The sequence below is a fragment of the Struthio camelus genome, chromosome W, assembly GCF_040807025.1.
Source record: "Struthio camelus isolate bStrCam1 chromosome W, bStrCam1.hap1, whole genome shotgun sequence".
NCBI classification, from domain to species: domain Eukaryota; kingdom Metazoa; phylum Chordata; class Aves; order Struthioniformes; family Struthionidae; genus Struthio; species Struthio camelus.
In genome coordinates this window covers 47,566,048-47,588,688 of record NC_090981.1, presented here as the reverse complement: position 1 = coordinate 47,588,688, position 22,641 = coordinate 47,566,048, and the positions used below count along the sequence as shown (strand labels likewise).

Below are 22,641 nucleotides of genomic sequence, written 5' to 3'. Positions count from 1 at the left end.
CAAATTCCTTCACTCGGAACTAGGATATATAAACAATTTCTACTTTATTTCTAATTATTTTAATACATATTTCATATATTACTTTATTACTTTCTATATATTTTATATCTATACATAAGTCATTTTTCAGATCGGTCTCAAAGTCAGAATTTTCTAGTTTAAGTGTTCTAATTAAACAAGAAAAAAGAAAAAAAAAGAAGAAATGGACAACCTATATAGTCATGGAATGGAGAAAGGGTCCTAAAGCTATATTAACAACTTGAACAAATTCAGGAGTACATATATATAATTTATTTCTAAATCATATGCATTTCTACCTCAGAGCAGCTACTGTTCAAGCACTTTTTTGGCCTACACAAATTACAGACCTTTGGTCCAGAATGAATTCAAATTCATGAACTATAATTGAAAAGTACAACACCTTTCCTTTAATTTAGTTTGCTTTTTTGGCATAGAAATGGGACTTGAAGTTATATCAATTATTAATGTTGTAGCTAATAACTACTGATATTAGGCACCACTAATGTGTTCGGTTGTACTAAAATGAGTGGAATTTAGCTTCCTGCAAAATTAAACATAATCATAACATTCAACTCTATTTTATACCTTATTCAGTGTAAAAGGATGATAATTAACTTTACAGAACCATGTCTAAGACAAAATATTCTAGAGGCTTGCCTTGGAAGGCAAACTAGTTTATATAGGAAAAAGGAATGTGCTTTTGTCTTTGTTTTAGAAGAAAGTAATTAGCTATTATGGCAGCTAACGTGTAATGTAGTGATTTTTTATCATAAGAAACCTAAGCTACAACAGGAATGAATTCTTCCTCACATAAAATAGATGGCACCATTCCCAGTTTTAGGGGGAACAAATATTCAAAACAGACACAATACTGTTGTGAAGGAGATCTTTCTAAACAAGACACCTAACCACAATCATTGGGTCCATAACAGAAATAACTGAATAAAATTCAATGACTTATGTTATGCACGACATGATAACTGGATTATAACTATTGTCTTTGCCAGTCCTAATATTTAACTAATTTAGGAAATTAAAGAATGATTCTAGTCACGTATGGTTTACTGCCAGTTATAATCTGTATTACCTGCTTCAGAAGATGCTTTGGACTTCTCTCCATTGTGCTGATCAAGCGTAGTCAGACATCCAGATGCTCTCCTCACATCCCATAATTTTACTCTACCATCAGCACTGAGAAAAACAAATTTGCACTGATGTATCCATTAGGGAAATTGCACCCGCTAAGGTCAATAGCTTTCTTTAGCCAGTCCAGTTAAACAAAAACAACTGCTTCGCTTTGATCTACAGCTGGAAAATGTACCGAGTCAAATTGCTTCTTAGATAAGCAGTCTTCTAACTAAAGCATACATTTTTTCCTGTGCGTTCTTAAGTTAGATCAGTACATTAATAGCTGGAAGATGTACAGTCCTAACTTAAAATACAAACTGACCAAAACCACAGCAACTGTTGATAAGATTATTTCATATCTGCTCTTTATCTGACAAAGCCAATGACTAATTTTTTCTTTTGTGCTCCTCTTCACTACAGCTCAAGTCTGCTACCTTCCAAGTGGTATTCCAGCTGAATATTCTGAAAACACGTCACTTGGCTACAAGCAAATATTCTAAGACCACAGAGATATTTGTTGAGGTTTCAGCTGATTATAAAATGAGCAATAAACTGTAGGTAGTTCACTGAAATATCCTTAACAAAGGCATACAAAGAGCTCCCTTATTAAAAAAAATTAGTGTTTTTCATCTTTGACAATGCACTTTCTATTGCTAACCTTTTCGAGCCAGTTCCAAAGAGCAGAAAAGAGCTTATAAGCTTTTCTAGCACCTGAAACTGAAAACTATGAAAAATATGCAGAAAATGTCTCTTCTCTGACTATTCCAATCTCCTCTCAGAACTTTCTAAGCGTCTAACCTCAATTAGAGAAATTTCAGACAAAACGTTTCATATAAAAGCCACATAAAAATCAAAAGCATATTCTCCCTCCTCATAAGTGATCCCAAACAAACATACAATGATCTTGGAAAACAGTCCCAACTCCTGATACAGGGTAAGTTCAGTCTCCTTCTCTTTTTAGCAGTACTCGTCAATTTCTCCTCACTACCCAGTCAGTACCTCAGTGCTGCAAGAGTTTCTAGTCCATACCTGTCTTGATCCGAGAAACGGCCCTGTTATATTATTTGCAAATACAGTCCAACTAAAGTCCTAAACTAAAAATAGAGCCGTGAAGGCACACATTTAGCATGCAGTTACCACAAGGCAACATGACAATATAAGTAGATGTCGTTTGAAGTTACGCAACTTCAAAACAAAATGTTTTGGGAGACTTTAATAAATCAGTATTTCAATAACGAACAAAGTTTGCCACTATTTCTGTGGCAAAGAAAAGAAACAATCTTTTATTTGCTAAGACAATCAAACAAAGCAAATCAAAAAAAATTATGCTGTTAGAAAATTCCACAACTATGTTGAACCTTCATGGCATCACAAGCCAAGGGTATGCAATTCTGATACCAACTTACACAAATTTCATTCTCAATTATAAATATCCATTTCCCTCTGTAATTCAAAAGAAAAAATGTGCCAACCAAGAAATGGAGAAGGGAAATTTCACATTATACCCAAAAGGTAACATTTGTAAAAGCTATAGGAAAGTCAAAAGGATCTTTTGGACTGAAAATGACTGAAATGAAAAAAAATGGCCTGAGTGTGTCAACATACAATTGAAACTAACTAAATTGCTGCAGCTTGGAAAGCTATTACTTATCATGCATGAGCAGTATGCACACTAATAAGCAGTAACAAGAAGTAGTATCTCTACAGTGTTATACATCATTTGTCTGCACCTTTAAATGCAATTACTATTGCAAAACCCTGTTTACAATTTTCCTATAAAATAAGTATCACTTGGATAGCTCTTCAGGCCTAGTTTTTCTATTCAAGTTCTACAAAACTGTAAGTAGGTTAAGTATATAATGAAGATTGATTTTCAAAGTTCATTTGAGTTGTAAAAAATATGCATAATGAAGATCTAAAATTTTCTCATCAGATACTATTGCTTATAAAAGTATAGAAACATGTTTACCTTGCTGTCGCCAAAATATATTCATGACGTGGGGACCAAGACACTGCTAGCACTTCTTGTCTGTGACCTAAAAATGGTAAGAAAAAGCTTACCTGATTTTCTAGAAAAATATTTATACACACCATTTTATGCAAATAACTACAGTGAAAACAAACAAACAAACAAACAAATATCCCTCATTTCTATAGGACCCACCAATTCAAAACAATAATCTGAAATGCCTACATTGTAATATAAATTTATTTTGGACTAGAAGTTATCTTCCTTTCCTCCTCTTGCTTGAGTGGGATTGCAGTTAGCTGAAAGTGATACAATACGGTATTATACAACTTTTACTGGTTTTAGTAGTGCAAAACACAGAACAGTACAGTCACAGCTACTGAGATTATTTTAAACACTGTTATTAAATTTTGCATTAGCCCTGGTACTCTTATATAAAGAAGAAATTTAGCATACATTTTTCTTCAAATGATTTCAAAATCTTTAATAAAAAGTACGTCTACTTTATGTACTTAAGATTAAAACCTTACACAGCTGATCCTCATATATTTTAGTCCTTAAACCGATATTTGTTTTTCCCCTTATTATGCTCCAAATATTAAGATATTAAGTTAAATGCCTGTTTTTGACTTCTTAGCAGTATCATCCCCAGCGCTGCTCAGCGTCAAGTAATATAAATACATTTTAAAAGTCGGAAAAAAAGTTCCAAAAGTGCTAAACAAATATACACAATAGGAAGTATAAGGTGACCTAAATACAAGGATTGCAACCATGCTTCACATAATAATTAAAACATATTGCTGAAAAATAAACTAAGTCGTACAACTATTTTTTTGCTATGCAGTCTAGAGCTACATGAACCACCTTGCTTCTGATGCATCTTCTATTAAACAGATAGTTTTCCATTACCTGAGTTAATCAAAGGGCTGGGATGCCCAGGATGATGGAAAAATCTCCATAACAGACTACAGGTTACACTTGGAAGGCACAGTGCAGTCACATTTATTTCGCTCCACTGAGTAAACTGCAGTCCAGCATGAATTTAGCTCCATTTCAGCTGTCAGAGTAGCCTATGTGAAAATATTCACATCTATTTGCAACACACTATTGAGTGCTTCAAGTTCTGTAAAGAATGACTAGATTATGTTTAGTGAAGGACATAAACTGCCTCCACCTGTTCCTGTGATATTGCACTTGAGCTAACTGCACCGTGCTGCGCATAAAGACACAATCAGCCTGCGCCTGGAAAGCGCTAACCCTGACTCAAAATTAAGAAGCCCTACTGAACCCAAACTGATTCTCTGGAGAACGACTTTTTGTGTCTGCATTCTCCAGTGCTCTCAATTCTAGAAATAGATCACTGAGATGCCCATCCTGGTTTGCATAGAGATGATTCAGTTCAGGAGGACTTACTAGCTCAAGTTCTGCATCACACAAAAGCACCTAGGCTGCTATTAGATGAGCTGACCACAGAAGAAAGAGATGCATTTGCATGTTGCTGTGTTGGAGCTAACGCTTCTCTACAGTTTCTAGATCAGATCTGGCTCTTGCCCTGCTTATTTGAAGTATGAGCACATTTATCTCATCACTGCCTTCACTTGATCATGTATACACCCCCACCACCCCCCTGGTCAAAGGCCTTTATTCCACATTAGCAAAATGGCCTTAAGGGTAAATTCCCATCAAGTGCAAAAAGTAATGGACTTTGTTATGGGAGACAGTGTCAAAGGCCTTCCTAGTCTCATAGAAAAGCTGAGGAAGTATAGGCTAGGTGAGTGGATAGTGAGGTGGACTGAAAACTCTGAACTTCCAGGCTCAGAGGGTTGTGATCAGTGGCACAGAGCCTAGCTGGAGGCTTGTAGCTAGCAGTGTCCCCCAGGGGTAAACACTGGGTCCAATATTGTTCAACTTATTCCCTCAGTGACCTGAATGAAGGGATAGCGTGTAACCTTAGCAAGTTTGCTGATGATACAAAACTGGGAGGAGTGACCGATACCCCAGAGGGCTGTGCTGCTATTCAGAGGGACCTCAACAGGCTGGAGAGATGGGCAGAGAAGAACCTCATGAAATTCAACAAAGGGAAATGCAAAGTCCTGCACCTGGAGAGGAATAACCCTACACACCAGTACAGGCTGGGGGACAAACAGCTGGAGAGCAGCTTTGCAGAGAAAGGCCTGGGGGTTCTGGTGAACCACAAGCTGAACACAGGCCAGCAACGTGCCCTTTCGACAAAGAGGGCCAATGGTAGCCCGGGCTGCATTAGGAAGAGTGTTGCCAGTATGTCAAGGCAGGTGATCCTTCTTTCTCTACTCAGCCCTGGTGAGACCACATCGTCTGCAGTGCTGTGTCCACAAAGATGGCTAAGGGATGGGAGCATCTATCATATGAGGGGAGGCTGATGGAGCTGGGATTGTTTAGCCTGCAGAAGAGAAAGCTTAGGGGACATGTTATCCATGTTTATAAACATCCATAAATATAAATATCATGGAAGAGCGTAAAGAGATGGGGATAGACACTTCTGAGTGGTGCCCAGTGACAGACTGAGAGGCAACGGGCACACACTGAAACACAGGAAATTCCACTTGAACATAAGAAAACTTACTTCCTGTGAGAGTGGTTGAACAGTGGAGTAAGTTGCCTGGAGAGGTTGTGGTCTCCACCCTAGAAAACTTTCAAAACCTGTCTGGACATGGTCTTGGGCAACCTGCTCTAGCTGACCCTGCTTGCGCAGAGGAGAGCGGACCAAATGATTACCAAAGGTCCCTGCCAACCTTAAGTATCCTTTGATTATAAAACAATAAAACTGTACAGCTTACTAAAGTAGGTCGATAAAAAGCATTAGATACCACCGTTCCATAGTGAATAGTATCTTACTCTTTATGCAGAAACCTTTTAAAACCACACAAGCACCTTTATAGGATATTTTGTTAAAATTAGTAAAGATCTCTTTTTTAAAGCAGCACCCATATTGAATTTACATGAACGCAAAAACAATGCCAGTGCTTAATCATTTAATAAACATGAATCACTATCAATCTGATCAGGTTTTATCATGAAAACACCCAAACATCTATAATAACTGTTCATGAATTAATATTTGTATTCTCCAATTCATTTCCACTAGATTAACATCCAGAAGAACGTTTTCCACTGTGTAACTTTCACAACTGGTACAAAATGTTACTTACAAAGTCATGTTGCTCACAAAGAATACATTGTATATAGTGTTTCTTTATAGGGCCTGCTTTACTCAAAGTAGTTATTGTTTAACATTTATGTTTCAGACTAAAAAGTACCCTGCAGAATGTGAGAACAGGATCCAGACTTCAAGTCGCAGAGCTGTACTTTGGGGCTTTTGGTACCAACTGTAACAAGAAAAACAAAGAAAGCTTTAAAACAAAAAACAAAAAAATCAGCAGTCGAAAGAACAAAAATAAAATAAAATAAAAATCCTAGCAATGACAAAGAAATAGAAGAAAAATGTTAGCTGCGTAACAGTTCACTTAGTTGGAGTACTACACAGGCTGTTCCTGCAACACATTTTATTAATAGATTTACATTTTTAAGTGTAGGTGAATTTAACATATTACAAATAAAATATAGAAACTAGAGACAAACAAAACACTACCTAGCTTAAGAATTAAAATTACGATCTCTTCTCTAAATAATTTTTGGCTAAACATAGTTAGATAGCATACTTGTAAATAATACATATCACATACGCATACCCATATATACAATTTATTGTGTTCAAATCTAATGATCTTCAAAGGCTGACTTACGTAACTCAGGGCAAACTAGTTATACTTAGGAATTTTAATCTGGAAGGTGAATTGAATTATGCATTATTCCAGAAGAACAATTCTCATCATAAATATCATCATAAATATCTCATCATAAATATCCATCAGTCCAACTGAAAATATTTCATTTTAACAATGACCTAATTCTTACATAATTTCAGTCTTCATACGATGCAAGACAGGGGAGGGAAAAAAAATCTCTGAATATTGCTTATTTTTTAGTACAGCTTCAAAATACATAGAGAATTTCTTAAAAATACATACATACCAGCTACTAGACAATGTTTGGTAGCAACTGGAGACATGTGATGGCTATACACTGTTCCCTCAAAATGAAACACATCTGCAGGCTGACAATAAAAAGATCAATTTAACCAGAGTGCAAATACGTTATAAGAACGTAAATCCTTTTCATTAAGCATTTTTCAAGTTACAGCTGCAAATAAGAGTAATATAAATATTACTATTTACATACTAATAATAATGTGTCTACTTAGTAATCCAGTCACGGAAACATTGCAGAGCAAGTCTGCTTGCAACAGTAGACAATTATGCAAGACCTGTAAGGTGACCCAGAAGAAAGGTCAAGAAAGTTGGCTGATCAAAAGCAAAAATGGAAGACATTTAAGCTTTATCACAAGTTAAGACGGAAACAAGAAAAAATAGCAAACAGTAAGGCTACAATACGGAGAAAGAAGTCACCAGGAAAGAACATCTTAGACTAAATTTATGAGTCCCTTGTCAATTCACAAACATCTTATGCTACCCTTCATTCCTCAAAGAAATAAATATGAAAATACACGCAATGATTAGCTCCCTTGACAATGTTAACAACTAAAAAAATACAGTACTGGCTTTAATAGCCAGTACAACTACTTCCAGGTGCTCTTCTTTCTTGTTGCCTCATTCTAAAAGATTGTATAGAAAAATCCACTTAAACCTAAGCTGTCTGTGTTTTCAAATATACTATTTGGTGGCAGAATTCAGGTCAATTGATAGCCTTCAGATAAACATTGTGTTTTCTAAGTCATGCTCACAGAGCCACCTGGAAAATGAACAGAACTTTGCGCTTAAGAGAAGGTTTAGCGACTGCAAACATAGCTTCACATCTCATAAGTGATCAAAATGAATTCTCTGCTGTGTCCCTAGGACGACAATCCAAAATTCATAGTTCAACAGTTAGAGTAGGACTAATGAGTCAGCAGCAATCTAAAGTCTACAGAATCTGTGAACAGAATCTGTGAAGTTACATCAGCATTTTCTTAGCGGTTTCTCTCATCCTCTCCAAATTTTAGAAAGGGGGATCTATGACATAGTGCTTACAACAGCAGAATTTTGGACTTAATGACCCAGGAAGTCTTCTCCAAACCTACATGACTATTGTTTTCAAATATAAGACGCTCCATTTCTCTTTATCCTCTTTATTTCTAAATGCCAAGGCCAGCCTTTCAAAAGCAATGTTTATGCCTTGCTTATGAGAAATAACTAGCCCTCCTTTACATTCCTACTGCTATATAAATTAATTAAATATTTATTATTTTTTGTGAGGCACTCAACAATCCCGGAAAATGAACTATAGCTTCAAATCAGTCCTTGGTGGAAAAACTTATGTAGCATAACATCAGCTGGCTGTACTCCTGTCTGTGGCCTAAACAGAAAGGAACAGCCCCAAGGGTTCCAAGATCTCACACAGTTTAGGCATTCAGGTCTCCATAACCAGACAAACACACATTAAGGTAAGTGAGAATGGCAGAACCGCACCACCATGCTGCTGTACCTGCAGTTCTAACTATCAGTTATTTCTCATCCTTCCACATGCTTGCTCCTATTGAGCTCTGAGTGAACTGCAGGTACAGAATGAATGATATGGAAAGAAGCCTGGAAGTTGTAAAAATTCTTTCTTACTTACTTACTTGTAAAGTATTTGTGTCCCATATTTTCAATGTTTTATCAAATGAGCTAGATGTAAACATGCCAGTGTCATGAGGATACCACTGGACTGTCTCTACACTGAATCTATGTACATCAGGATGGCTCCTATAATTGAGAAAAAGATTCCAGTCGATTAGAGTAAGCAGTTAATTGTCTTGATACTCAGTGACACAAGTTAAAAACGTAGTTTAAACATTTTTTAAAATTGTATCTAAGCTTTCCAGAGAAACAACTGATTTTAGTGCCTCAATTTTCGACCAATCAATGTACCTTACTTTAAAGAGCCCTTATTTCAAGAAAGTGCAGATCTTTTACATTTTCAAAATATGATATCTGTAGCATATCTCAAATTAAGACAGTCTGAGGCACAAAAGATACTAATCTCTTGAAAAATTTAAATTCTGATGTTTAAAGATCAAGTTGGGGCCGAACATTACAAACCACTTAAGCTTGTTGAGACCCACTGACTTATAATTGGATCCACTGAAAAATATGATCACATACATAGTTTGAAGAATTACACGTTAGCGATTATGATCTAACATAAGCTAATAACTACTTGATATTCGGTTATACTGAAGTTACCAGATAGCACTGGAATGAGTTACCAAGAGTTAATTATTGTCATATTCACAAACGAAAGAAGAAGAAAAAACTATCTTGATAACAATAACTTTCAATCCCACCGTGTGTAGCAATAAAATCTAATTAATAATATATTAACAGTGCTAGGAAGAAGGTACACCAGAGCCAATTTTGCCAGCTCAAGGAGGATATGATTCTATCAGCCAGGCTATGAACAGCACAGGCAGTTCCACACACCTGGTTAAGTCCCAAATGTCTGAGTTGGTTCCCTGCAGATTCAGCTCCAGTGTTCCAATACCATGTTCCCAAATTGAGAAGTAGCACACAAAAACAGTCAAATTGGCTCCATCTGGAGCTAGTGAAGGGCCCACAGGATTTCTTCATTTCAGCTCTTATTTTTGGACTGGTCTCTCAGTAAGTGTCCTGGCCTCCAAAGTGATTATTGTTGCAGAGGTATCATTGTGTAAATGATAGAGATTTTGTATACAGGAGGGTGTGTGTGTGCTTTATATGCATGTATATACACATATACATATATGCAAATATATGCATGATATAAGTACGTGTATATAGAAATACACACATACATATACCTGGCAGTACACCTAAGCTAATAAATCTTCCTGCTTGCTTAGGTTGCTAAAAAGCACAAAAGATATCTGACTGTCTTTAAATAAAGTCAGTCTGAAGCCAGCATTAACTGTACTACGCAAGAGCTATTGAGCAGCTATTGAACTTAGCTTAATAAATCCTGCATTAGTTATTTCTACGGCATGGCCTAGAACAGCCTGTTATCTTGCCACAGTGCTAAAACTCACCTGATTTTGTGCTACAGTGGGCCAAGCTAAAAACCTTCAGTACCTGGAGCACCTTGAAATCAAGCCAGCCTTGATCTGAACTGATTCCTGCAGAACCGTTTGCATGCACTGTGCAGAAAGATCTAAATTCATGGAACTAATTATCCTGGTGCAATAAATGCAAAGGCACAATCCCGGACCGCGTTCAACGTTGCACCAAAGCTATTAAGCTCTCCCATAACCCAGAGGACTGAGCGATGAATTCAAAAACACTTCAGTAGCTATGCAGGAATCACCTTTGGTCTGGCCAGGCTTAGTAGTGGCCATGTGCCATTCAGCTTTGCTCTATGCCTCAGGGCTACATTCCATTCCCAATTTATTCTATATGCAGTATTCTTCCCCACCACTCAGGAGATCTCAGCCTTTTCTACCAAAGATAATAGAGAATTAATTCTATAGATAGTAAGGTCACTGCCATTCATCTTGGACAGGATTCAAACAGCAAAGATGACTTTCCACACAAGCACCAGCTACATATTATCTAGAAGCTGGTACCTTTTTACTATTCTCAAATGCCAGTTTTTGCCACGCAACAGCACAGATCCTAAAAAACTAGCTGAAGCTCAGCATGCTAACTCCTAACAGAACACAGAAAATTCTGGAAAGTTCTTGTTTTTACAATACCAGCATTAAAGTACTGCTTTAATTAACACTGAGGATTGCTTTAAAGTAGAGTCACAAGCTCAATAAGCGAGATTTTTTTTACATAGCAAACGATGATTAAATCCAGGTTTTGGAGATACTGACTTCTGGGGTTTGATTTAGTTGTCCACAAATAGGTATCTAGCACCTTTTGGAATATTCTATGGTATCCTTCAGCTGTCAGTTTCGCAAGGTTTGAGTGTCCCATAGGTAACATGTTATACATGCTAATCCCATGTAAAAGTTTCAGGTATTCTAAGAAATCTCAAATGACACTCGACATCTACAAGAAAACGTATCAAGCCACTTAACTTCCCAAACATTCATACATCGTAAGCTTTTCTTCAAGACAGAGGTGTTGGAATCATTCCTTTGATGAAATTATTGCTAGACAAGTTATTAAGGTAGCATGAGCAAAAAGTCAAAGATTGCAGTTGCTATAGATTGCAGCAAAAATCTTCCACAGGAAAAAAAAAAACCATCACGTTCTACAGTAGGCAGCTGTGTTTCTACAGGAATTATTTTATTCCTGATGAGAAACACTGGGTATATTACAGTCTACCATCAGGAACTAGCTCCTCTAACATTCTGAACTACTGGAACCTCAGTTGGCCCAGTTCAGAATCTACTCAGAAACAGCCTCAAAAGTCCTCTAAAAAGGCAACTACCCTTTTTACTTATGCAGCTTCCAGATGAGATTTGCCTTGTATCCTGCAAACCTGGGACAACAGTACACCTACGTAACATACCATTATCACATGCTTCAAAGGCAGGAGCCAGATAGTCACATGGGAAGTATTTCTTCCTGGTAATTAAACATCTATTTATGATGTCATGATGTCTGCATGAATAATATCCCAAAATTTGAAGATGAATTAGCTATAGTAAATATATAAAACATACTAAGAAATGAAATGAACACTTGGAATAAATAATTGAGGCAAAACCCCACTAAATAGCCTAGTAACTGTCTACTTTGAGCAATAAGAGGTATTTTCTATCATATGGAACAGTATTCTACAAAGTACAATTTAAGCCCATATTCAAATGATTAGAAATAAAAGACATATCTGCTTGAATTAACATCTCTTTAAGAAACTGCCAGCTATCTATCAACATCATGCTGACGTGCTCATAGGTAGAATTTTCAAGTATGGAATATTTCCACCACCATAACTCAGAAGTAAATGATGACATCATTTTAGTACAGATTTGCAAGTTTTTATGCTGTGTGCTGTCAGCATGTACTTCTTCAGTTTGTTGTATATGTTTCAGAAATTTGTTTCTGGTTCTGAGATTCAGTGATGTATAGTCATTACTTGTTCTTAATTACAATTTTAATTTATTTTGTTGAAGCAGTTCCAGCCATCAACACTTACCAAACGCAGCTTACTTGTGGTAGATTCTGTTCTTACCCATTTGTAAGGTAGGAACATTGATGCATGTTCTATTATCCTTTTCCTTTCTTATGGTGCAGGACACAAATTAGGGCTCTTATCGCTATAAATCTTTTCTGCTCGTGTCGATCTTAGTCATGAAGCTCTTAGATCTCAAATAATTTGAAGACTGGGAAAAAATAAGGGGAAAATGTAGCTACTAACCTTTTAAAATGTAGGACACATCTTACTATGAGCCTCAGATAAAGTCCTAACCTACTAGATAGCCATACTATCTAAACACAAGGATAAACAGCTCTTGCTAGAAGACTCAATGCCTGTAACGGACAAATTTGGACTGTCTGTAGGAAAGTCTGATAAACCTATAAAGGCTTTGAGTCTTATTCAGATTATACGAACAGTATGGTAGCACCTGGTTTTCAGAAAAATATGTCCCATTTTTGTCTCTAACTCATCTGTCCTCACTCAAACATGTTCTTAAGAAGTTCTGCTTTAATTACTTATGCATCAATAACATCTAAGTGTCCCTAAAATAGCTACTTGTGAAGCTGAAGGCAAGGCTAGAGGGAAGAAAATCAGCAATTGAACCTATGCTAGTTTTCTTCCAGTCAGGTGAACAGTTATGCATAAGTCAGCTTCCTTTGCCTACACAAACAATTATTCCAAAACACACATAATAATATGTTTATTGGAAATGTAACCAGGAATATTTATACAATAGTCACAGAAGGATTTTTGTATCTCTACCGGCATAAAGTCAGAAAATTTCAACATGAAATAGAAGGAAAACTCAAGGACGAGGAACTGACAAGGAAAAGGATAATTTTCTTTCCTAGGCTTAAGAGACTGGAGTCCTAACCCCAGCTTTATGTTGAGTCTACACCAACAGAGCAAAGGGTGTAAAGATGTACACAGCAAAGGGTGTGAAGGGGATAGGGCTAGACTCCTCTGAATGGTGTCCAGTGACAGGATGAGAGGCAAGGGCCACAACTGAAACACAGGAAATTACACTTGCACATAACAAAACACTTCTTTACTGTGAGGGTGGTTAAATATTGGAACATGAGAGAGGTCGTGGAGTCTCCATGCTTGGAGATATTCAAAACCTGACTGGACATGGTCCTGGGCAACCCGCTCAGGCTGACTCTGCTTGTACAGGGAGGATTGGACCAAATAATCTCCAGAGGTCCCTTCCAACGTTAACTATTCTGTGATTCTGTAACACAAATCTCTCTGCTTTAGCTTCCTAATGAGCACAACTAGTATTTACCATTTTAACTTTTTGAACTGCCAGGATGAAAAGATCTGTTCAAACAACACTAGCAAGTTACCATAGTACATAAAATATAACTGTTAGATTAGATTTAAAAAAAAAAAAAGAAAAAACTCCTGCTACTTAATAGATCATGTGAACCCTCACAATGTTTCTTGCTTTTCTCTATATGCCAAAATATATAATGCATAATGCCAGCTGTTATCAGAGATTTCTAGTACTATTCGCAGTAGTCTTTTTATTTTGGAAAAAATAATGTGCATTTATTTGTGAATTTAATGCAAGTCACACAATAGATAACACTATGAACATTTTCTGGAATTTTTGTTTCGAGTACGTACCTTCCTATGGAACAAACTGCTTTACAGGTGTAGCACGGTTTTCTGCTGAAGTTTTCAAGGTCATAAAGTACAATAACGCCATCGGACCCACCTGATAACATGCTGAAAGTGTAAATAAAGCACACAAGTTACAATATTTATGGTCTCAATCTGCTCAAATTAATTGAAAGTTCAACAAGAAAATAATTCCACAAAACCAAAACACACTGAAGTACTCATATAATATGCTTACCAAACTAAGGTATACACTTACTATCTTCCCTCAACAGGCTCAATGTCAAGGGTGTTAATACCACTCCCATGTATTCTTTCCACATCCCTGTCTTTATTTAATTCCAAACTCAGAACCCTTAAAAAAAAAAAAAAGAGAAATAAAACATAAAAATATGAACAAGAAGAATAACAAAATTGTAAAATGTTACCCGTGTAGCTCAGAACAGGACAAACCGTAGCTTCACCTTTCCTCAGTGCATTTACCCATCCCCATTATTTTTTTTGTAAAACTAGACTTACAGACATGATCTAGAACTGAAAAGAAGAACTGTGAAACCGGTAGAAAAAAAATACTTTATTCGTATCTGTTGCTTGAAAGGTAAGAGGTAAATAAATATGTAAAATAGGCTGAAAGGAACAGCAAAGCTGCACTTAAGGTCAACATATGAAGCCTAAAAATGGGAATGTAATTCAAAAATAACAGAGTAAAGCAAAACATTAAGAAGAATTTGCTATAGTCATAAATATTGCAATTATGTTGAAGCTTCAAATTATTACTCCGACTTGGAACTACGGACACCTAGTGGACAAATTGGTCTAGTTTTATATTACCTTTTAAGAATCAGAAAGTTTATTTTTATTTAATATTACAAAAACATAGCAAATAAAGTTATCCACATGGTGAAGTATTTCAGATAATCATTCATCTAATGTTGTTATCTAGGTGTAAAGTCTTACATACATTTGTGAGATCGTGCAAATTTACCTGCCTAGCAAGTAATGCACTACCGTTTCAACTAAAACTAAAATTTTATCTCCACTTCCAAAAAAAGACAAATAGGCACTTAAAAAACAAAGCAAAACAAAACCGTTACTGCTATCTCAATGCATGCTGAGCTTAACATCGTGCAGGAATTTTGCAACACCTAGTTGTGAAATAGTACACATATATTTTTGTCTGAAAAACACAGTCCAGTCATATGAGCAAAATTTACGCTCCTGAAGATGTTTTAGCAAAGTGTTTCTCTTTTGCTTTAAAATTAGCATCTTGTGCAAACTTAAATCCTCAGCTTCCAGCTCCAGTGCAAGCAATCAAGTTTCTTTCCTGTCTCTTCATCCCCGTTTCCACTCTCCTGAGCATGCACTACTAGTCCATCCTCTAATCAGACTTCCCTAGCAGCTCAAACAATCTGAGGAAAAATCCTACTCATAGGTTTATGGCAAAGCTTCTAAGATAAACTTTTCTGAGCTGAAATTAGTATATTGTGATGTGTTTTCATTTGGTAGCAATCTGTATCTTTGAACATGATAATAACCACAACCCTGTCTTGACAGGTTCCCTGACTCTGACTTGAACATGATTCTAGTTCTAACAGGTGCATATTATATATTCCAAAAGGACACATCGTCTGCTTTCACCTTCTGAGATGCGTTTGCCAACAAAAATACACTTACACCACACTGCCTGATATAAAATTAGCCTTACAAGATGATCACTGCTTCCTACAGCATTAACTTGTAAGGGCCACTACCAACAATTTGACTAAGCAAATAAGCCAAAGTAAATCAGAAGTGATATGCCATTACAACTTTCCAGTTGAGTGGCAAAAATCTTTATAGGAGAAGCAGTAACTTTTTAACCGCTAGAAGTAGGCCTCCAGCATGTCTCTACAATGAGGCATGCTTCAAAAGAAGTAAATCACTAAGCTCTTTTAAAATATATTAAATATAGCATAATTGTGCAAGAATTCACCCAGAATATGAATTCTGACATGAACAAGATATCTAGTCATAAACTTTTGAAGTCAAGATTGAATTTTAATGAAATAAGAAATCCTCTTAAATAAATGTGTTAAAAGGTGTGGCTTAAAATATAGTTACAAAAACAATCTACTGAAGACTATAGCTGGCTTCTTTTTAAATCAAAATGAAAACGCTTAAGGGTGAAAACTGGCAGGTACATGCCTGTCCAAGTAACGCAAATTCTGCCCATTGGGCTTCTATTCTCAACAGTGAATGCTACAGGAGTCCTGAGGAGGCAGAGAGGGCATGATCATTTTGTCACAATGCACAACAAAAAGGAGCTTCTGGAATCACTTCGACTTCATAATTTTCAATTACAAAAAGAGTCTTTCTTTTACATCTTCTGGGAAGGCCTGGGAAGGCGAATCAATTGTGTAGTTAATTAAAAGTAAAAGGACAAACACCATGGAAGCGTGAAACACTAATCTGCATCTTTATCAGAACTGCCCTAGTGAGGAGCTGACAACTGCCTCCCCCCTGCAGGTCTGGTAACTGGACATCACACGCACAGCTCAAGAGAACGAGTTCCCTCCAAATCCGATGACATGTGCTATTCCCAGAGAAGAAAGAGTACTCCAGGGATACATATGACAACTCAGAGAGGAGCCCAGCCTTTTCAGCTTCCCCCATAACAAGCCCCAAAAGGTTCACCCTACAGTATCTGAAACTCCCATACGGCAGTACGGACGCAGCCTAGATGATTATCCTGACTAAATGAAAACAATGTACCTAGCGACGCCTGAACAGAAGTGATAATTTAAGAGGTGCACAATTCCGGAAAAGCCGGACACAATGCAATCAGATAGAGAAAAAGCCCTCTGGAGGCACGAAGCGTGCCGTTCCCCCTGCCGCCGCAACCGCGGCCAGCAGCCGCACCAGCCCGGCAGGGCCGCCGCTCCCAATGGGCTGCGGGGGGTCCGCCACAGACTGCCGCTGCCGCCCCCGCCCCGGGCCTGGCGCCCCGCTACCTCCGGGTGGCCTCGGCCCGGCGCAGCCGCACAGGATCGTCGAGACCGGCCTGACGGGCGGCGATGAAGCCCAGCATGACAAAGCCCAACGGCCGCCGCCTCCGCCGCCTCCGCCATCTTGGGAGCGGGGAAGCTCGGATTGGCTCGGCGCGCTCGGCCTCCGCCAATGGCAAGCAGCGTTGTTAACTCGCCCTTCACCGGCAGGAAGCGGCCGGGCTCGAGGAAGGCGTTGGGCGAGCGGGGTCAGCTGGTCGGGGAAGGGGGCGGGGCAAGTGCGCTTGCGCCGCCCGAGGGGCCGTTGGCCGTTGCGACCTTCGCGCGTGCCGGGATGAGCCGGCCCTGGCGGGCGCTGCGCGCCCTGCGCCTGCGGCTCCTGGGGCCCGAGAAGGAGCTCGTGGGCACCGACCAGTTCGGCAACAAGTACTACCGCGTGCCCAAGCACGAGACCCGCGCAGGTAGGCGCGCAGGGGGCAGCTCGCGCCGCTGCCGCTCGCCGCCTCGCCCGGCCCCGCTTCCCTCGGCGCCCCCGGGCCGCCCGTGCGGGGTGCGCGGGCGCCTTTCCCCGCGGGCTCCCGGGCCGCCCTGCCCCGGGGGGCGGCGGCGGAGGGCCTGGTGGCGCCGCGGGTGCCCGTGGCGAAGTAAAAGGTGGGTACGTGACCGGCTGAGGCAGCGTCCCGGCGCGGCTGAGCGCGAAGGGCCGGGCTGGGGCTGGGGGCGGCCCGGGAGCCCGCCGCATTGCTGCTGTTGCTGCCCAGGTTACACGGAAGACAGACCTCTAAGTGAAGGAAATAGTGCAGCTGCTAAAGGTACCAAGCGTGGGCCAGATATATGCAACATTCAGTTTCTGGTTAGACTGGTGCTTTAATGTAAGAAGATGCTAAATCCCATTGTCGAAAGGGTTTAGAGCATAGTGTAAGCCTGTAGTAGGTAGGCAGCAGTAAACATATTGACTCTTCTCAATTCAGAACACTTTTGATTATGTGTTTTGGTGGATTGCTCTGTGTATGTTTACTGAACTTCCAAGGAGAGGCAGTTTCTTAGTTTTCTGCCTGTGTTCAAGCAGCCTAGGTGTTCTTGTAGCATGTCCTCACATCATCCTCTGTAGAGGACATACTTATGCTGAACAGACACGTATAACTTACTACATGCAGTTTCTCACCTTCTGTGAAGGTATTTAAGTGCACATGTTACAATATAATTAACAATAGTGTGTTCCTTCACCCTGTTCATCTGCTTGCTGTACTCCGTGTGTGTATGATCATATCGACTAGAGCATTTGCAGGCTGCGGAGCCTTTCTGAACATGATATTCCTCAAAATTGAGGAACGAAGGCAAAAAGCGTAAGGCTGTTGGTCATTTAAGTCAGTGCACTTCCAAAAAGGTAGAGCACACCTTCCCTTCAGAAACAAGTAGTTTCCTTCAGATTTAGTTTACCTTCAGAGCAGTTCCCAAATCTGTCCTGCTGTGCAGCTTCATGAAACCTAGATGTTTGATTTAAAGCATATCTACTCAAACAAGTGTTTGGGAAGAGGATGTGGACACCCTTTCAGCAGCTGTGTGGATTTCCTCTGGGTTAAAATGACACTAACAATTCCAGGCTTTCTGCTTCTTGTTTTCAGCCTGTGGTCTTCCATCTTTTTACTGCTGGGGTTCATAGCGGGTTTCTAAGAGGTGCACAAAAGGTTACAAAGGAAAGCAAGCACTATTCTGTATATCTTTGCATAAAAGCTGAGAGAGTTTCATACATCTGTGGAGTAGGTCTGCAAGCTGAAAACTATTTTATTACTCAAGAAGTCATCACCTGTTATGCTGGATGGAAAGAGAGTCAAAAAAGCAGCCACAAATGTCTGAGGGGTGAAAACACTGAGGAGATGTTCTGTCTCTGCTTGCTTATACATCGGAGCATAGGTACCCTGAATTAAAATACAGTGGTAAATGTAAACTAACAAAATTTGAAAACTGGGAAGAGGGGAAGACAGCATTCTGACACTAAAAAGGTCTCAAGTGATGAAATAATATCCTGAATGAGATAGGTTACAGAAAAGCTACTTTTTTCCCCATAGTTCAGCTGTCTTCTAGCTTATGTTACAAGAAACAAGAAAACCTGTGGTCACAGTTCTTATCTATGATTATGAAATCATCATAGGTTCAGTCCTTATAAAGCAGTAAAAATAACTTGTTTTATCAGAAATATTGGAAGTATTTTTCTAGATATCTGTGCCAGCATGTGTTTCACAGTGAAAGCCTTCTACTGAAACTTTGACCAAGCTCTTTATTTAGAACATTATTGTTCAGTGGTTGTAGTAGTGCTAGTGAGAGAGTAGGGGGAACAGGACATGGTTATTGAATTCTATAGGAAGATAGTATAAGAGACTTTTAGTAATGATTTGAGATAGATATAAGAATTTTCATCCAATGAACTTTAGAAATATTGAGTATAACACTTCAGAGGTAACGTTGCACAGATTTTGCTTTGGGCAAGGAGGGATGCGAGAACAGCATTTCTGTAAATCTTCTAAAGGCTCTTGCATGTTAAATATGTTTTAGTGATGCAGACGACGCAGTGGAGTTCAGTCAGTTGAATTATCAGTACTCTACTTCTCTATTTTAACTTTTCCTCTCTCATCCTTCCAATTTTTCTTATTTCTTTGTCATGATCTGTTAAAAATTCTTCACTGCCAGCTTGCCCCAGTTCAATGTTTTACTGCCACCAAAAGGGAGAGATGTTCTCTTCCCTGTATTTTATTTCTTATTCCTGCTAGCTTTTCACTGTCATTTATTGGACCTTTCTGCAGAAAACGTCATGGTGGAAAAAAGGAATTAAAATGATTTGGTGAAGAATAAATTGCAAGCTAGAACTGGAACAGAAGAGGGAATGAAGAAGGGAAAGGGAGACCATTCACCATGATGAGCTGTTAGATAGGGTAAGGTTATACATGATGTCTTGAAATGAAGTCAAAAGCTGCCATTTTTTTATGGAATCTCTTCCTTACCATATTCACCTGAGTTTGCTTCTGCCTTCTTTTAGTTTGCTGTTTAAGCTCTTTTCTGCTCTCTCTGATCTGACACATGTGTTTCGCAAGAACACAACGCATGTGTTTCGCAAGAAATAATTTATTTTTAAGTTATATAAAAAAGTTAAGAAAAAATGTCTAGCAGAGGCTTAAAGTTTTATTAATTCTTTCCATACTTCTCTTCTACCTTTGGAATGAAAGTAATGGAAGGCTTGTTATAACTTTGCTTTACAAACCGAACCTTGAGACACTTGAAAGTAATGCCACGTTTTCCTTAAATGTGTTTATTCATTGACAGTTAATTCACACTTACTTTCCTTTTTTTGATGTAACTGGACAACAGGAAACTACATATGAAATGCAACTGAAGTTCTGTATTAAAATACTGTTTCTGAAAATTCTGTAATTTGGTGGTGTCATATATGTCACCCAGTGACACTGGGTTGTAGCTGTGGGTGTAGATGTGTCTTTTAAAAACAAAACCAAGCCCTCAACACCAGCAGAAAGGAAGAACTTCGATCGAAGCAAGGTTTCTTCAGAGGAATAAGAAACTGATGGGTGAAACGTATATACAAGTGTCTAAATTTTGATTTTTATTCTGTTAATTTATTTTGTGATGATGATGGTGGAGCTCACTGTTACAACCAGGCACGCTTGACCATGAGATGCTGGATGTAACAGTCCTTAAGAGACGAGGGAAATAAGGACAGTAAAAACAGCGTGCTTCAGGAAATTTCAAGAAGGCTTCAATAAATTCAGAAAATTTATAGGAGAGATTCTGTGAGCGTTTCAAAAGAATAAGTGAAAAAGGTATGTAGGACGATTGGTACTTGTACTCTTCCCTCCCTCCCAGCTATTAAAGGCACAAGTACAAATTACCCTATTCTGGAGGAAAGCTAGGAAGTTTAGGAATAAATTAACCTGGCTAAATCAGGAACTCAAACACCTCTACGAATCAGTTTAACTATCCTGGGAGCTGGAAAAAGAGAGGAACAAATAAGCAAGCTGTAAGTATGTGGAAAATAGCAAGGTACTGAGTAAAAACCAGTATGGAATTGCTGGTTTGACAAAATTTATTCTTAATCAAAATTATTCTCTGAGTGGGCAATGCTTTGTTGATAAGAAAGAGGCGGTATTTTGACCTGAGATGTTTGATTCTTTTTGAGATCTATTCATAAGCAAAATTTAGACGATGTGGGCTATGAATTTACTGTGTGGATGCATATAGCAGGTTGAAAACTGTTCTGAGAGGATAGTTAGAAATGGTGCCCTTTCAGCTGGAGGAAAGTATCCATAGGGATCTATCAGCTGTCCATCAAGGTACAGAACTATTCAAGGGCTATATTAGTGATGTGCTACGAAGGGCTATATTAGGACTACGAAGATGATGAGGGGACTGGAGCACCTCTTCTCTGAAGAAAGGCTGCGAGAGCTGGGCCTGTTTAGCCTGGAGAAGAGAAGACTGAGAGGGGATCTCATCAATGTGTACAAATATCTGAAGGGAGGGTGTCAAGAGGACGGAGCCAGCCTCTTCTCCGTGGTGCCCAGCGACAGGACAAGAGGCAACGGGCAGAAACTGAACCACAGGAAGTTCCATCTGAACCTGAGGAAAAACTTCTTTCCTGTGAGGGTGACTGAGCACTGGCAGAGGTTGCCCAGAGAGGTAGTGGAGTCTCCTTCCCTGGAGGTATTCAGAAGCCATGTGGACACAATCCTGGGTAGTGTGCCCTATGTGACCCTACTTGAGTAAGGGCATTTGTGCTAGTTGATCTCCAGAGGTCCCTTCCAACCTCAACCATTATGTGATTCCTCACATCTCTGTCATTTGTGGTTCAGAGAGTTTACCTCAGATCCAGTTTAGTTTGTTTCTGTGAGCTGAACATCCACATTATATGCAGTCTGAATTTCTCTGAAGTGTGTGGTGGGGGAGTGTTAGGTAAATGCTACAATATGAAAGTCCAGCCTGCTGTGAAATGTAATATCCTATCAAGTTTTGAAGTATTTTGAAAGCGGGGATTTTAGTTTAGTTTCATTCTGAAGAAGTGCAAGTTGTCTGCGCAAGAACAACTTTGAGAACCAAAACAGCATGTGATAAACAGAGACAACAAAGGAATTCACTACAAAACCACACTGTTGCTTTGAATGGAATTGCTACTGTAGACATAGTCTGAAAAATGTCCTAAAATCTGGGATGTCCAGGTCAAACTCGAGACACTCACCACTGTATTTTGAGACCACCTGTACTTAGTCCTGGGATGGTTGTCCTGAATCCCTGATTCTGGCTGTGATTGAGTACTCTAGTTAGGGAGAGCTAGCAACTTGGATATATTTCAATGGAATATAGGGAATCACTGGGGAAATTTAAAAAGGGGTAGCAGCTGTCATGACATACAAATGTGATTTTAACAGCTATTTTGTCTTATTTTAGAAAGGTCTGAAGAATAGTAGCAAAAGTGTGAGCTTGAAAGGGTAGGACTGTTCTACTGGGTGAGTGGAGAAAGGCTTGGCAGCTTGGAAAGGCAGAGAAGGAAAATATAAAATTGAGTTGCTTACTGATACTATTTTGAGTCCAGTTGCATTAATTTTTTGAAAGAGAACCATTTTACTAGCAGAAACACAAAAGAGTTTGTAAGAGTTAGAATAGTTAATTTTTTCCAAACATCAAAGTTTACGTGCAGTGGGACTGAAGATGCAT

General features: G+C 38.8%; 2 protein-coding genes across 7 annotated transcripts in view; one reads left to right on the top strand and one right to left on the bottom strand.

Moving 5' to 3' along the window:
- LOC138060895 (DNA excision repair protein ERCC-8-like) overlaps positions 1–17,136 on the bottom strand; it is a 33,013-nt gene extending 15,877 nt beyond the window's left edge. For 3 of the 6 annotated variants that reach the window (XM_068926099.1, XM_068926098.1, XM_068926100.1), the window contains exons 1-8: positions 16,933–17,071; positions 14,202–14,297; positions 13,949–14,050; positions 8,835–8,958; positions 7,190–7,271; positions 6,415–6,483; positions 3,119–3,185; positions 1,109–1,212 (exon numbers count right to left, since the gene is read on the bottom strand). In XM_068926099.1, the coding sequence (XP_068782200.1) occupies positions 1,109–1,212; positions 3,119–3,185; positions 6,415–6,483; positions 7,190–7,271; positions 8,835–8,958; positions 13,949–14,050; positions 14,202–14,297; positions 16,933–17,009 (721 nt within the window). In that variant the 5' untranslated portion in view covers positions 17,010–17,071. Of the gene's footprint in view, positions 1–1,108; positions 1,213–3,118; positions 3,186–6,414; positions 6,484–7,189; positions 7,272–8,834; positions 8,959–13,948; positions 14,051–14,180; positions 14,298–16,932 lie in introns of all 6 variants that reach the window. The other 3 variants (XM_068926101.1, XM_068926102.1, XM_068926096.1) reach the window with 2 other exon arrangements.
- Positions 17,104–22,641, top strand: part of LOC138064289 (NADH dehydrogenase [ubiquinone] 1 alpha subcomplex assembly factor 2-like) — a 65,264-nt gene continuing 59,726 nt past the window's right edge. The window contains exon 1 of the mRNA XM_068926118.1: positions 17,104–17,387. Within this exon, the coding sequence (XP_068782219.1) occupies positions 17,261–17,387 (127 nt within the window). The 5' untranslated portion in view covers positions 17,104–17,260. The remainder of the gene's footprint in view (positions 17,388–22,641) is intronic.